A 14487-nucleotide genomic window follows, 5' to 3' on the forward strand; every position below is an offset into this window, starting at 1 on the left:
ATTTTCCTAATTATTTTTCGTAGCTCGTTGTTCGTTCGATCCCGGACGAGCCCCCAAAATGTTACGTCCTCGCGACGTCTCTTGCGCTGTCTCACAAAAAGGTATCACACACACTCTCACTCGCGCCCGGAATGAATAAACTCTCGTAATATGAAAAGGAGTTTAATGAAACAACCCAATACAATAAAGTGAAGAAATACAATATGTAATAGACCAGAATGCCCATCGGTCTCGTAAGCGTTCGCACGGTGCGATAGCTAGACCAAATCTAATCATGGCGCCCCAAAACATTTGAACGCCGGTTGTCTATAAACAACCCTCCTAGGAGATGAAAAGGGATGAAGGTGCTCAGGGGATGTAAACCAGGGACGTAACAATATATATATATCAGCTGATTCGTAAAAATCAATAGACATCAATTGACAAGTATCAATTGAGATTGGTACGCGTGTACGTGTAGTACATGTTACAGACCTGAGCGCACCACGCCCTTCTACACTGTAAAGAAATTAAGTAAATTTACACAAATAATAAATTAAAAAATTATATGATTAGTTCTGTAAATTTTAAAAATTATATAATTTTACAGAAATTATGTAATTCCACAAAAAATAAATAAAATTCTCTTATTGTGTAAATATATCTAATTTTATATGAAAAATTACGTAATTGATAGAATATTTTAAATATTTTATATAATTATCCAATTTTTGTAATATCATAGATGGTATATAGTGATGATAGTAAATATTATATACTTATTGTAAATTTATTACCGCAATCTGCTTAATTACAAATTAAAAAATTAATTACATATTATAAATTTACAAACGTGTTAAAATTTACAACTATTATAGTTGGTCTTAGAATTACCCACTATAACCAGCAAACACAAAGTAACAGTAGTATAACATTAATATTTCCAACAATTTCCTATTCAACAATATAAGTGTTATGTACAAAGCATATTATATTACAGTTATATTGTTGAGTATTAAAACATTAATGTTATGTTACTGTTACTTTGTGTTTGCTGGGAATAGGTGTAATTTTACACAAAAATTTTTTACAGTGTAAACGATATTATTGGCAATCTTTGATTACTTATAACTCGAAAACTATTGCATCTTCGATATTTTCGTATTAAGATTTTTATTCTATTTTATTTCAAAAATATATTTAAAAAAAATATTAGAAGATAGTTGTGCACACTTTGTATATATATGTATGTATATATATATATATATATATATTATATATATATGTATGTATGTATGTATATGTATATTTACATATATACACATATAATATGTAAGAAAAAACAAAATTATAATTATATTATAATAAAATATATATCAATATAGATTATATACTTGGATGGTGTACAAGCTAAACCGCCAAAGGTGGCATTATACAACAATGGCAATATACCATTTGAGTTACAAATTTTAAATAACACAATAATTTCGACATTAGGCAAATACAATGAAAATTCATCAAATTCAGAGCCAGAAAAAATTAAACTTTATGATGTATTCAATACCTCAAATCTGTAGGTTTCATATATTATACACAAAGAGAATATTTCTAATAGTTACATATACAAATAGAAATATTAAATATAAAAAAACATCTCTTTGTATAATATATATAAAATTATTATATTTCATTATTATATATTCTTATATACCTGTTTTTCATTGGTATATGTATGTGTGTGTGTGTGTATTATATATATATATATATATATATTTTACAGTATTAGAAGGATATATCAAAACTAATTTAAGCAGTATACATAATAACAAATTGAATAAAATCATTGGATGCGGATCATTAACGGACGGTGTTTATAAATTAGAAGTACACATTGTTAATTTTGTAGAAGATGATTATTACGAAATGGATATCCGAAAGGGTGACAAAATAGAAATTATTGGAATGATGAGCAATACAGGTATACAATATTACATAAATCAAAATATATTAATTTTTTTTTAATTATATATATAAACCAATACAAATTAAGAAATAAAATTTTCTCTCTCACAAAACCATACACCTGCCCATATGCCCATCATTTCACACACACGCATGTACGTACATCCGCATCTTCATGTTTTATAAAATAATAATAATAATAATAATAATAATAATTACCGCACAATTATCTTTTGTAACATCCTTTCTTCCTTCTTTCACTTTATTTTAAACTCTTTGTCTTCTTTATTTCCTCCTTTCTTTAAAACATTAACTAAAAATAAAATATATAACACAAAGTATCAATTTTTTATAATATATAAAGTATTAATTAAATATCAAAAACACAAGTTCTATTAGAAACGTTATCTGAACTTATCTGATAAAGTAATCTTGAACACGTCCAAGGAGAAAAGAGAAACCTTTACCTTGATTTTTAACATAATCTTTCACTTAACCCGGCTGTTACTAATAACCTAACCTTCGATTTACATAACTGTCAAAACGCGCGATCTTCGCTGCGACGACAGTTGCTCACGAAGTAAGCCCAACGAAAGAACCAATCAGCATCGCGGAAAAGCGACAACAATACTTTCGAGATATGCGAGAATCGATGTCATGCACTTTTTCAGATAGGAGGAGACTAGAACAAAACAAAGCGCGCGCTTCGCGCGCGCCATTTATTCTGTTGATTATATATTTTTAATGACATATATACTTACTTTATGAACATAATTAACTTCTTGATACAGCTGTCAAAATTGAAATAACAATCGAAGTAAGTGTGGCGAGGGAAGAAATAACATTTTGCAAAAAAGGCAGTAATAGTTTGATGGATTCAAGTATCCAACATGTATAGAAAAATATACAATAATTATATATTATATAAATAAACATATACATTATAGTAAATGTTCAAAAAAGTCAAGATGATCTTGTCCTGACTATGCCAACGTCATCCAATGTCAAAATAATAAGATTTGTAATTAGATCTTCATAAACTCTGCAACTTTTATCCAAAATACTTTTCTGTATAACTTATTATTTTCTACATTTTCCAGGGATTCTTTGTTCTCAGCATGAAAGTTATATGGACAAGAAAAGGTTAGAGATGAATGTGGATAAGACAAAGGTAATGAGGTTTAAAAAGGGAGGAGAAAGAATGAAGAGAGTGGAGTGGAGATGGAAAGGAAAAAGGTTAGAGGAAGTGAAAGAATTCACATATTTAGGGTATAAGCTACAGAGGAACGGGGGGCAGGAGGCGCAGGTAAAGAACAGAGTTAGGAAAGCAGGAGCGGTGATAAGACAGGTGTGGGGAATGGGAAAGAGAAGGTTTGCAGGAGACTGGATGAAAAGAGTATGGCTAATGGAAAGGTTGGTGGGGACGGTGTTGGAATATGGGGCGGAAATATGGGGATGGAAGGAGAGGAGAGAGGTGGAGGCAATGCAGGAGCGATGGATTAGGTGGACGTTAGGAGTAGACTGGTGCACGCCGGGGTATATGGTAAGAGAGGAGATAGGAAAAGACAAATTTAGGATAAGGGCAGGAAGGAGGGCGGTAGGGTATGAGAGGAAGTTGGAGGAAGGAAGGGGAGGAAGTTTAGCGAGGAAATGTTTTGAGGATATGAAAGAGAGGATAAGAGGAGGAAAGGAAAGAACGATGTGGGAGGAAGAGAGGGAGAAATTCTGGGAAGAAAGAGGAATAGAAGGGAAAGAGATGGAGGAAAAAAGGGGAAGGGGAGAGGAAGTATATGAGGGGTGGGAACAGAAAGACAGGGAAAGGCAAAAGGAGGAAAGATGGGAGAGGATAAGAGAGTCGAGATATAATAGATGGTATGGGGAATGGAAGGAGGAAGGTTTACCGGAATACCTGAGAAAGGGATGGGGGGAAAGTAGATGGAGAAGGATAGTTAGGTTCAGAATGAACAATGAAATGAGAGGGGCGAGATACTGGGAAGAAAAGGGGAAAAGGAGATGTAGGTTATGCGGGATAGAAGATGAAACATGGGAGCATGTGATAGGAGAATGTGAGGGAGAAGGGGAGAAGGGAAACTGGTGGGAAAGAATGAAGGGAATATTGCAGAAAGGAGGAGAAGGGGAAGGATGGATGAGAGAAATAGAGAAAAAGAGGGAAGAGGGGAGAACGGAAGAAAAGGGGGAGGGAAGGGAAAAGGAGGAAGGAAGTATGAGGAGAAGAATGAGTGAGGTATGAATGAGGTGGTGGAGAATATATGGGGAATCGGAAGCCGAAGCGAAGCGATAGGTAGGGACGGCTCTTTCTCTCTCTAAAGTAGTAGATAAGTAGGTTAAGGTAGAATTAAGTTATTTGTAAATTAGATGTAAGAGTAGAGATAAGAGTAGATATAAGTATGATTGTAAGAGTTTTTGTAAGGTTGGGGAACGCTCCTTCAAAAGCGCCTTTAATCCCTTAGGGGACGAATAAAGAATTAAATTGAATTGAATATATATATATATATATATATATCCTAAAAAAATCATAAAAATGAAAAGGTCAGGCCATGTTCAAAAGAAGGTACTCAAAAATTTATTTATTTATTCTACTCATCGAAAGTTTTTTGAGAGCAGGCCGCCATGTTATTTTTCTGAGTCATTAACAAATTGGTACTCTGGAATTACAAGCAATTATTTTTCATTGTACGGGCTAGTATGAATTTCAAATCAAATCTCTATAAACGACTATTATATTTTGTGCACTAAGAATAACATATCGCACTTATTTTCTGGAATCAAATTGTAATCAGTTTTACTTATATGTATGTATATTCAATGTGAACTTGCACCTTGAATAAAATATCACAGTTACTTTTCATGGTAATATATTATTACTAAATTTAGATAATATACACTTTACGTATGTTCACTTTGAACTGGCACCTTGAATAACATATCAGTTACTTTTCGTGATAATTTATTATTAGATCGTTTAAATTTTTGAGTACCTTCTTTTGAACATGGCCTGACCTTTTCATTTTTATGATTTTTTTAGGATATCAGTTACTTTTTAAAGTACAGATATATAGAACAGCTTTCTAGTAATTCAAGTATCACAAATATATGTATTTTCGATTCTTATCACATAACTTTGTATAAGTAACAATTTATGCAATATAGTTCAAAATAATTGAAATATATGGTATAAATGTACATATATAAAATATATAATTATATTATAGTATACATATATATATATTTTATTTAATCATATATGTAAATGTTTGTATAATTGTAATAACTTTTAACGATACATTGCACATTTATTTCAATTGCAACAGAATGAATTTATATTTTTGTATGAATATTGAAAATAAAGAATGGGCCCCTCCATCGCCCATTCTCGTGAGAACGCAACCATATATTTTTCTTCGTCTCTCCGATTTTAACACGACATACATATTTCTGTCTGATAATTTTTTCTGGATGATACTTTTTGAAATGTCATGAAGCCTAGGTCAAATTAGAAACTTATTGCACTTGTTTTAATGCAGCGCTTACAGCAGCTTTTATAAAGCGCCAGAGCAGCCGATATTTTATTTTGGCGCTTACGGCAACTTTTATACAGCGCCATTATTTAATCTGTTCTAAGAACAATATGTATGCCCCTTGTGCTTCTTTGGGCCATTTTTTCTTGAACACTTCCATATCATTAGAGTACCATTCCGATTTTGTGTCAGCTCTTAACATACATGTGTAGTGACCACGATTCATTTCTTCACTTTCGTGAAATATAGCGCTTATTACCTTGTACTTTTTTTTATTAATCGTGATATTACTCGTCGGCACGGCGTTAATCCGATTGTTGATAATTTTTTTAGAAGCACCGTTTATCGTTTCCCATTTAGAAAATTCTACATTAATCAAACTTTGTAGAGTGACACCTTTTTTCCTTTTTAATGTCGAATGTATAGGTAATATTAGCAAACTACTGCTTTCCTGCTTAGTTACATTGTAATTACATTTGACATTCGAGCAACATGTTACGTGCTTTAATTCGAGTTCTAATACATCATTGATGTCGGAATACGTCGACATTAGAGCCGTAAAAAATTCCGAAACATCTTGTTGTGTTCGTTCTTCGAAGCGTTTTCCGACAGATCTTCTAACCGCTTGAATGTTGCAATATTTACGTTCACCATACGCGCAGATAGCATCAGTCAATGCATTCGATGCTTTATTTTTCAGTATTTGTTGCCTAATACGTACGCAATGAAACGCACATTGTAATATTACATTAGCGTAACACGAAACAGCATCGTTATTGCAAAGGCCATATATTTTCCACGTAACTATACTTTCTGGTTCCTCACAATCATAATTCTGCACATCATCAATGATATTAGGGATAGCCCATCGACGATCGTACATTTTCACAACCTTTTTCTCGGACGGATTGATTTGTGGCAGTTCAGATTTGAATATAGATCTCAGTCAATTATATTCTACAATGGCTCTCGAGTTTGCTTTAACTGATGCTGGATTGAAATTTATCAAATGTAGGCCTTCCAATTTACTTACTCGTGACAAACCTACATAGGCTTGACCATCACTGAATACAGTCATTCCTAAATCCATCATTGCATTGTTACATGTAATTCCTTGACTTTTGTGTATAGTTATTCCATAACTGAGAGACAATGGAAATTGTTTCCGATGTACCACTAATTTGTGGAATACTTCAAATTTAATATCTACTTTCGTTATTGCGATTTCTTTGTTATCCGAAATAACTATTTTGATGGAATCAATACGATTGCCGTCAGCAGAGCGATTAACCTAACGCGAAAATCATTTAATTATTTTTTTCGTTCAAGTACATTTAACAGCAAAAACTGCATATACGTAGGTATGTATTTAACTCTACTGCCATTACTTGAAACAAATACATTATTCGATATTAACAAATTGGAACTCTGGAATTACGAGTAATTATTTTTCATTGTACAGACCAGGTTTAAATTTTTGAAGACCTTCTTTTGAACATGGCTTGACCTTTCCATTTTTATGATTTTTTGGAGATAGGGTGAGAGAGGACGAATGAGGGCAAGAAAAGACGAGATAGGCGAAAGAGGGTGAAAGAGGACGAAATTGGGTGAAAGAGGGCGAAAGAGGACGAAAGAGGACGAAAGAGGGTGAAAGAGGACGAAAGAGGGTGAAAGAGGGTGAGAGAGAATGAAAGAGAGTGAAAGAGGGCTCTTTCACCCTCTTTCACCCTCTTTCGTCCTCTTTCACCCTCTTTCGTCCTCTTTCGTCCTCTTTCGCCCTCTTTCACCCAATTTCGTCCTCTTTCACCCTCTTTCGCCTATCTCGTCTTCTCTTACCCTCATTCATCCTCTCTCACCCTATCTCCAAAAAATCATAAAAATGAAAAGGTCAAGCCATGTTCAAAAGAAGGTCTTCAAAAATTTAAACCTGGTCTGTACAATGAAAAATAATTACTCGTAATTCCAGAGTTCCAATTTGTTAATATCGAATAATGTATTTGTTTCAAGTAATGGCAGTAGAGTTAAATACATACCTACGTATATGCAGTTTTTGCTGTTAAATGTACTTGAACGAAAAAAATAATTAAATGATTTTCGCGTTAGGTTAATCGCTCTGCTGACGGCAATCGTATTGATTCCATCAAAATAGTTATTTCGGATAACAAAGAAATCGCAATAACGAAAGTAGATATTAAATTTGAAGTATTCCACAAATTAGTGGTACATCGGAAACAATTTCCATTGTCTCTCAGTTATGGAATAACTATACACAAAAGTCAAGGAATTACATGTAACAATGCAATGATGGATTTAGGAATGACTGTATTCAGTGATGGTCAAGCCTATGTAGGTTTGTCACGAGTAAGTAAATTGGAAGGCCTACATTTGATAAATTTCAATCCAGCATCAGTTAAAGCAAACTCGAGAGCCATTGTAGAATATAATTGACTGAGATCTATATTCAAATCTGAACTGCCACAAATCAATCCGTCCGAGAAAAAGGTTGTGAAAATGTACGATCGTCGATGGGCTATCCCTAATATCATTGATGATGTGCAGAATTATGATTGTGAGGAACCAGAAAGTATAGTTACGTGGAAAATATATGGCCTTTGCAATAACGATGCTGTTTCGTGTTACGCTAATGTAATATTACAATGTGCGTTTCATTGCGTACGTATTAGGCAACAAATACTGAAAAATAAAGCATCGAATGCATTGACTGATGCTATCTGCGCGTATGGTGAACGTAAATATTGCAACATTCAAGCGGTTAGAAGATCTGTCGGAAAACGCTTCGAAGAACGAACACAACAAGATGTTTCGGAATTTTTTACGGCTCTAATGTCGACGTATTCCGACATCAATGATGTATTAGAACTCGAATTAAAGCACGTAACATGTTGCTCGAATGTCAAATGTAATTACAATGTAACTAAGCAGGAAAGCAGTAGTTTGCTAATATTACCTATACATTCGACATTAAAAAGGAAAAAAGGTGTCACTCTACAAAGTTTGATTAATGTAGAATTTTCTAAATGGGAAACGATAAACGGTGCTTCTAAAAAAATTATCAACAATCGGATTAACGCCGTGCCGACGAGTAATATCACGATTAATAAAAAAAAGTACAAGGTAATAAGCGCTATATTTCACGAAAGTGAAGAAATGAATCGTGGTCACTACACATGTATGTTAAGAGCTGACACAAAATCGGAATGGTACTCTAATGATATGGAAGTGTTCAAGAAAAAATGGCCCAAAGAAGCACAAGGGGCATACATATTGTTCTTAGAACAGATTAAATAATGGCGCTGTATAAAAGTTGCCGTAAGCGCCAAAATAAAATATCGGCTGCTCTGGCGCTTTATAAAAGCTGCTGTAAGCGCTGCATTAAAACAAGTGCAATAAGTTTCTAATTTGACCTAGGCTTCATGACATTTCAAAAAGTATCATCCAGAAAAAATTATCAGACAGAAATATGTATGGTATGTCGTGTTAAAATCGGAGAGACGAAGAAAAATATATGGTTGCGTTCTCACGAGAATGGGCGATGGAGGGGCCCATTCTTTATTTTCAATATTCATACAAAAATATAAATTCATTCTGTTGCAATTGAAATAAATGTGCAATGTATCGTTAAAAGTTATTACAATTATACAAACATTTACATATATGATTAAATAAAATATATATATATGTATACTATAATATAATTATATATTTTATATATGTACATTTATACCATATATTTCAATTATTTTGAACTATATTGCATAAATTGTTACTTATACAAAGTTATGTGATAAGAATCGAAAATACATATATTTGTGATACTTGAATTACTAGAAAGCTGTTCTATATATCTGTACTTTAAAAAGTAACTGATATCCTAAAAAAATCATAAAAATGAAAAGGTCAGGCCATGTTCAAAAGAAGGTACTCAAAAATTTTAAACAATCTAATAATAAATTATCACGAAAAGTAACTGATATGTTATTCAAGGTGCCAGTTCAAAGTGAACATACGTAAAGTGTATATTATCTAAATTTAGTAATAATATATTACCATGAAAAGTAACTGTGATATTTTATTCAAGGTGCAAGTTCACATTGAATATACATACATATAAGTAAAACTGATTACAATTTGATTCCAGAAAATAAGTGCGATATGTTATTCTTAGTGCACAAAATATAATAGTCGTTTATAGAGATTTGATTTGAAATTCATACTAGCCCGTACAATGAAAAATAATTGCTTGTAATTCCAGAGTACCAATTTGTTAATGACTCAGAAAAATAACATGGCGGCCTGCTCTCAAAAAACTTTCGATGAGTAGAATAAATAATTGAAATAAGAGTTGTGAAAATTGTATAAATTAAAAACCTCCAATCTTTCTTTAGTAAAATTTCGAATTTTCGTATCAACTTCCGATTTGTGTTATACCGTATTTTCAGGGAGTAAGTTATTGATCAGAAAACTTTGCCTTGTTGCTCGAAACGGGTGTATATTAAGTAAAATTTATAAATGTACAGTTCTCAGGTCAACTACAATAAAGCTATACGTTTAAAAAGTTTACTGATTATTTGTCGTAATATACAATAAAAAATTACATATTAATTATTCAAGATACAAGTGAGAAATAAATATCATTAAAATATACAAAAAAAATTTATCAATTTGACTCTGAAAAGTAAGTGACATGATTCTCAAAGTGCAAGGTTTCATTTGACTTACAATTTTCTTCAGAAACACAGAAGAAAAAGGTATTTGTATATAGTTTTGTATATTCACTTCGTTGTGTGTGTAGAGCTTTTAAAAATACGTTGAATTTTTATTCTAATCTAATCTTCTTCTAATGTAATACTTTTCGTACTTCAAATGTTTGTAGTCGTGGTAGCGTTGGAGTGGTAAGATTGAGGTAAGAGCTTCGGACTTATTTCTACAGGGACAGCGATGAACATTCTGTTTTTTTTTGAGAGCAGGCCGCCATGTTATTTTTATGAGTCATTAACAAATTGGTCCTCTGGCATTACGAGCAATTATTGTACATTGTGACGGGATCGTATGAATTCAAATCCTCTTTGTCTTCGTGGGGAAAAAGCCCCCTGTCCCTCAGAAGTTTGTTTGTCGTGGTGTCCCCCCGCCCCGGGCCGGGGGCCTTCGCATACCATAAGGTCGCCTTTTGGGGGTGGCTCTTTCGTTTCGGAATTAACCAGACAAATCGCCCCCCAAAAAAACGGCCATCCCCAAACCACCCACCGAATCAAGAAAGAGCTATAAAACCCTTCAATCCTTCCCGGTGTCGGGGCCCGGTGGGTTTTCCCGTGTTGAGTAAATTAACCGCAGGTCCACTCCGGTGGGCCCTTCCTAAATTTCCTTTAAATTTTCAGCTTTGCAACCTATTTTCCCCGGAACCCAAAAAGTTTTGGGTTTCCCGGAAGCCCCCCCAGTCTGGGGAAATCGGCGGATCGCACTGGCAGTTTGGTTAAAACTGGGGGTTTCTGTCCCGTGTTATATCAAAACACAACAACAAATTCCGTCAAATCCGTTATTTTCTTTTTCTCTGAGAGCGCCTTTTCAGCGCGTCCATTTAGTCGCCGACTGCTGCGAGCGCGCGTCTCTCCCAAAAGAGAGGACTCTCGACGCAGAGCAGGACCTCCGGAACGTTAATGATCCTTCCGCAGGTTCACCTACGGAAACCTTGTTACGACTTTTACTTCCTCTTAATGATCAAGTTTGGTCATCTTCCCGGCAACATCGGCAATGCCGAGACATTGCCGCGCACCAGTCCGAAGACCTCACTAAATCATTCAATCGGTAGTAGCGACGGGCGGTGTGTACAAAGGGCAGGGACGTAATCAACGCGAGCTTATGACTCGCGCTTACTGGGAATTCCTCGTTCATGGGGAACAATTGCAAGCCCCAATCCCTAGCACGAAGGAAATTCAGCGGGTTACCCGGGCCTTTCGGCCAGGGAACACACGCTGATTCCTTCAGTGTAGCGCGCGTGCGTCCCAGAACATCTAAGGGCATCACAGACCTGTTATTGCTCAATCTCGTGCGGCTAGAAGCCGCCTGTCCCTCTAAGAAGATTTGTTTGTACGTTGGTAGTAAAAACCCGCCAGCCGAAGCCGGGGGCCTTCGCGATACCATAAGGTACGCCTATTTAGCAGGCTAGAGTCTCGTTCGTTATCGGAATTAACCAGACAAATCGCTCCACCAACTAAGAACGGCCATGCACCACCACCCACCGAATCAAGAAAGAGCTATCAATCTGTCAATCCTTCCGGTGTCTGGGCCTGGTGAGGTTTCCCGTGTTGAGTCAAATTAAGCCGCAGGCTCCACTCCTGGTGGTGCCCTTCCGTCAATTCCTTTAAGTTTCAGCTTTGCAACCATACTTCCCCCGGAACCCAAAAGCTTTGGTTTCCCGGAAGCTGCCCGCCGAGTCATCGGAGGAACTTTGGCGGATCGCTAGCTGGCATCGTTTATGGTTAGAACTAGGGCGGTATCTGATCGCCTTCGAACCTCTAACTTTCGTTCTTGATTAATGAAAACATTTTTGGCAAATGCTTTCGCTTCTGTCCGTCTTGCGACGATCCAAGAATTTCACCTCTAACGTCGCAATACGAATGCCCCTATCTGTGCCTATTAATCATTACCTCGGCGTTCCGAAAACCAACAAAATAGAACCGAGGTCATATTCCATTATTCCATGCACGCAGTATTCAGGCGAAGGTAGCCTGCTTTAAGCACTCTAATTTGTTCAAAGTAAACGTACCGGCCCGACTCGACACTCAGTAAAGAGCACCGCGACGGGATATTAGTTGGGCCGCCCCTCGCGAGGCTAAGCCCACCGGTAGGACGTCCCACATCACGCCAGATAAACACCGCGAGCGGTGAACCGACGGTGTGCGACACAGATTCAACTACGAGGTTTTTAACCGCAACAACTGTAATATACGCTATTGGAGCTGGAATTACCGCGGCTGCTGGCACCAGACTTGCCCTCCAATGGATCCTCGTTAAAGGATTTAAAGTGTACTCATTCCGATTACGGGACCTCGGATGAGTCCCGTATCGTTATTTTTCGTCACTACCTCCCCGTGCCGGGAGTGGGTAATTTGCGCGCCTGCTGCCTTCCTTGGATGTGGTAGCCGTTTCTCAGGCTCCCTCTCCGGAATCGAACCCTGATTCCCCGTTACCCGTTCCTCATCGGAGGAACTTCGGCGGATCGCTAGCTGGCATCGTTTATGGTTAGAACTAGGGCGGTATCTGATCGCCTTCGAACCTCTAACTTTCGTTCTTGATTAATGAATGAGGGAGAGAATGAGAGCGTTGCGGAAGTGAGTGAGATAGCGTGTATGAGAGTAATTGGTGCGAGACACCGTAAATTCCTGTTTACGGAGACGAACAAAATTTCTAAGAGTGCGAGTGAGAAAATACTGGTCATTGTGGGAGAATATGAGGAACAGATGATGAAAATGTTGTGCAAAAATGAGAGAATACAGGGGAAACTGGATGAGTGTATGCGTCGAGCGAGTCGGGATTTAGCCTACGGCGGAAGTGGAATGAGCTATGCGAGCGTGAGTGCGAAAAATGTTGAAAAGAGCGTGATTGAAAAGGTACAGGAAGTGAATGTGAAAACGAGTGAAAACGAAAGAGAAGAGTTATGCGGTAATAGTGAGAGCGGATGATGCAAGTGCGAGTGTGACAAGTGAGGAAGTAAAGGAGAGAATGATGAAGCATGTGAGCAAGTCACTGAATGTGCGTGTGAAAGCGGTGAGGAAAGTGAGGAATGGAGGTGTAGCGTTTGAGACGATGAGCGAGAGTGAGTTATGTAACGAAGCACCTTTCCCGACGCCACGGATCGGCTCGTCGGTGCCAGGATTCGGGAAGAGGGGAGACTCAGATTTACAATGACACACGGTTGCTCTGGTAAAAGTAGAGTTTATTCGGGGCCACCTTCCTGTGGTTCTCCCGTGATTCAAACCATTATACACAGCACAGTATAATCGGACGAAACGCGACCAGATGATACAGACGCGTACACGACTTATTGCTAGGATTGACAGATAGAAATATTACGGACGAGACGCGACCAGATTATACGGACGCGGACACGACTTATTGCTAGGATTGACGGATAGAAATATTACGGACGAGACGCGACCAGATTATACGGACGCGGACACGACTTATTGCTAGAGTTTCCAACGCGGACACGCGTACGGGCGCCCTGAGAAGGGCGAGCTCCGTCGGGCGCCGGTGACTTTCAGGTAGGACCCGGTGACCGAGGACGCTCGGCCTGCACGACGAGAACGCTCGTCGGCCGGGGTGATTTACGGACAGGACCCGGTGACCGAGGACGCTCGGCCTGCACGACGAGAACGCTCGTCGGCCGGGGTGATTTACGGACAGGACCCGGTGACCGAGGACGCTCGGCCTGCACGACGAGAACGCTCGTCGGCCGGGGTGATTTACGGACAGGACCCGGTGACCGAGGACGCTCGGCCTGCACGACGAGAACGCTCGTCGGCCGGGGTGAGTTACGGACAGGACCCGGTGACCGAGAACGCTCGGCCTGCACGACGAGAACGCTCGTCGGCCGGGGTGAGTTACGGACAGGACCCGGTGACCGAGAACGCTCGGCCTGCACGACGAGAACGCTCGTCGGCCGGGGTGATTTGGAGTGTGGGAGTTGAGGAGTGATCCCTGAGTACGCTCGAGGGACCAGGACGGGACTGGTGGTGAAGTCTCGGCTGCGCCGCTCTTTATACCCGTCGGCCACCCCACTCTAAGACTAGCTTGGAGGGGGTCGAGTGACGGGTGGGGGCGAAAAGGCGGATTCCCAACGTATTCGTGTGGTGGCCCCGAAAGGGGCCGTTTACACGAGCGCGGGCGACTAGTGACGGCTAATCGGGTCGTTACATCACCCTCCTTTTCTAGGGGGGGGTGGCTATTCGACGGATCGTTCGCGGTCTTCCTCGTCGGTCGAATCTGA

General features: G+C 38.2%; 1 protein-coding gene and 1 pseudogene across 1 annotated transcript; one reads left to right on the forward strand and one right to left on the reverse strand.

Annotated features, from left to right (window-relative positions):
• Positions 1–1888: 1888 nt before the first annotated feature.
• Positions 1889–10397, forward strand: LOC146722181 (uncharacterized). Its single transcript, XM_085485272.1, has 3 exons — positions 1889–1957; positions 3042–4163; positions 10375–10397. Exons 1-3 carry the CDS (start codon positions 1903–1905, stop codon positions 10395–10397), a joined length of 1200 nt encoding a protein of 399 aa, XP_085341398.1. The 5' UTR covers positions 1889–1902.
• A 764-nt stretch (positions 10398–11161) lies between these two features.
• LOC146722182 (small subunit ribosomal RNA) lies at positions 11162–11890 on the reverse strand (annotated as a pseudogene; the record flags this gene model as incomplete).
• Between the last annotated feature and the right edge of the window lie 2597 nt (positions 11891–14487).

The sequence above is a fragment of the Nylanderia fulva genome, unplaced genomic scaffold (genome assembly GCF_048542155.1).
Source record: "Nylanderia fulva isolate GAGA-0341 unplaced genomic scaffold, ASM4854215v1 Scaffold357, whole genome shotgun sequence".
Classification (NCBI taxonomy): Eukaryota; Metazoa; Arthropoda; class Insecta; order Hymenoptera; family Formicidae; genus Nylanderia; species Nylanderia fulva.

Excerpts from the sequence above, each read along its gene's own strand:
- LOC146722181 (XM_085485272.1), top strand. The coding sequence starts at position 1,903 with ATGGATATCCGAAAGGGTGACAAAATAGAAATTATTGGAATGATGAGC. Across the intron at positions 1,958-3,041 it reads TGGAATGATGAGCAATACAG|GGATTCTTTGTTCTCAGCAT; the intron begins GTATACAATATT and ends TACATTTTCCAG. Across the intron at positions 4,164-10,374 it reads AAGGGAAAAGGAGGAAGGAA|TCGTGGTAGCGTTGGAGTGG; the intron begins GTATGAGGAGAA and ends AAATGTTTGTAG.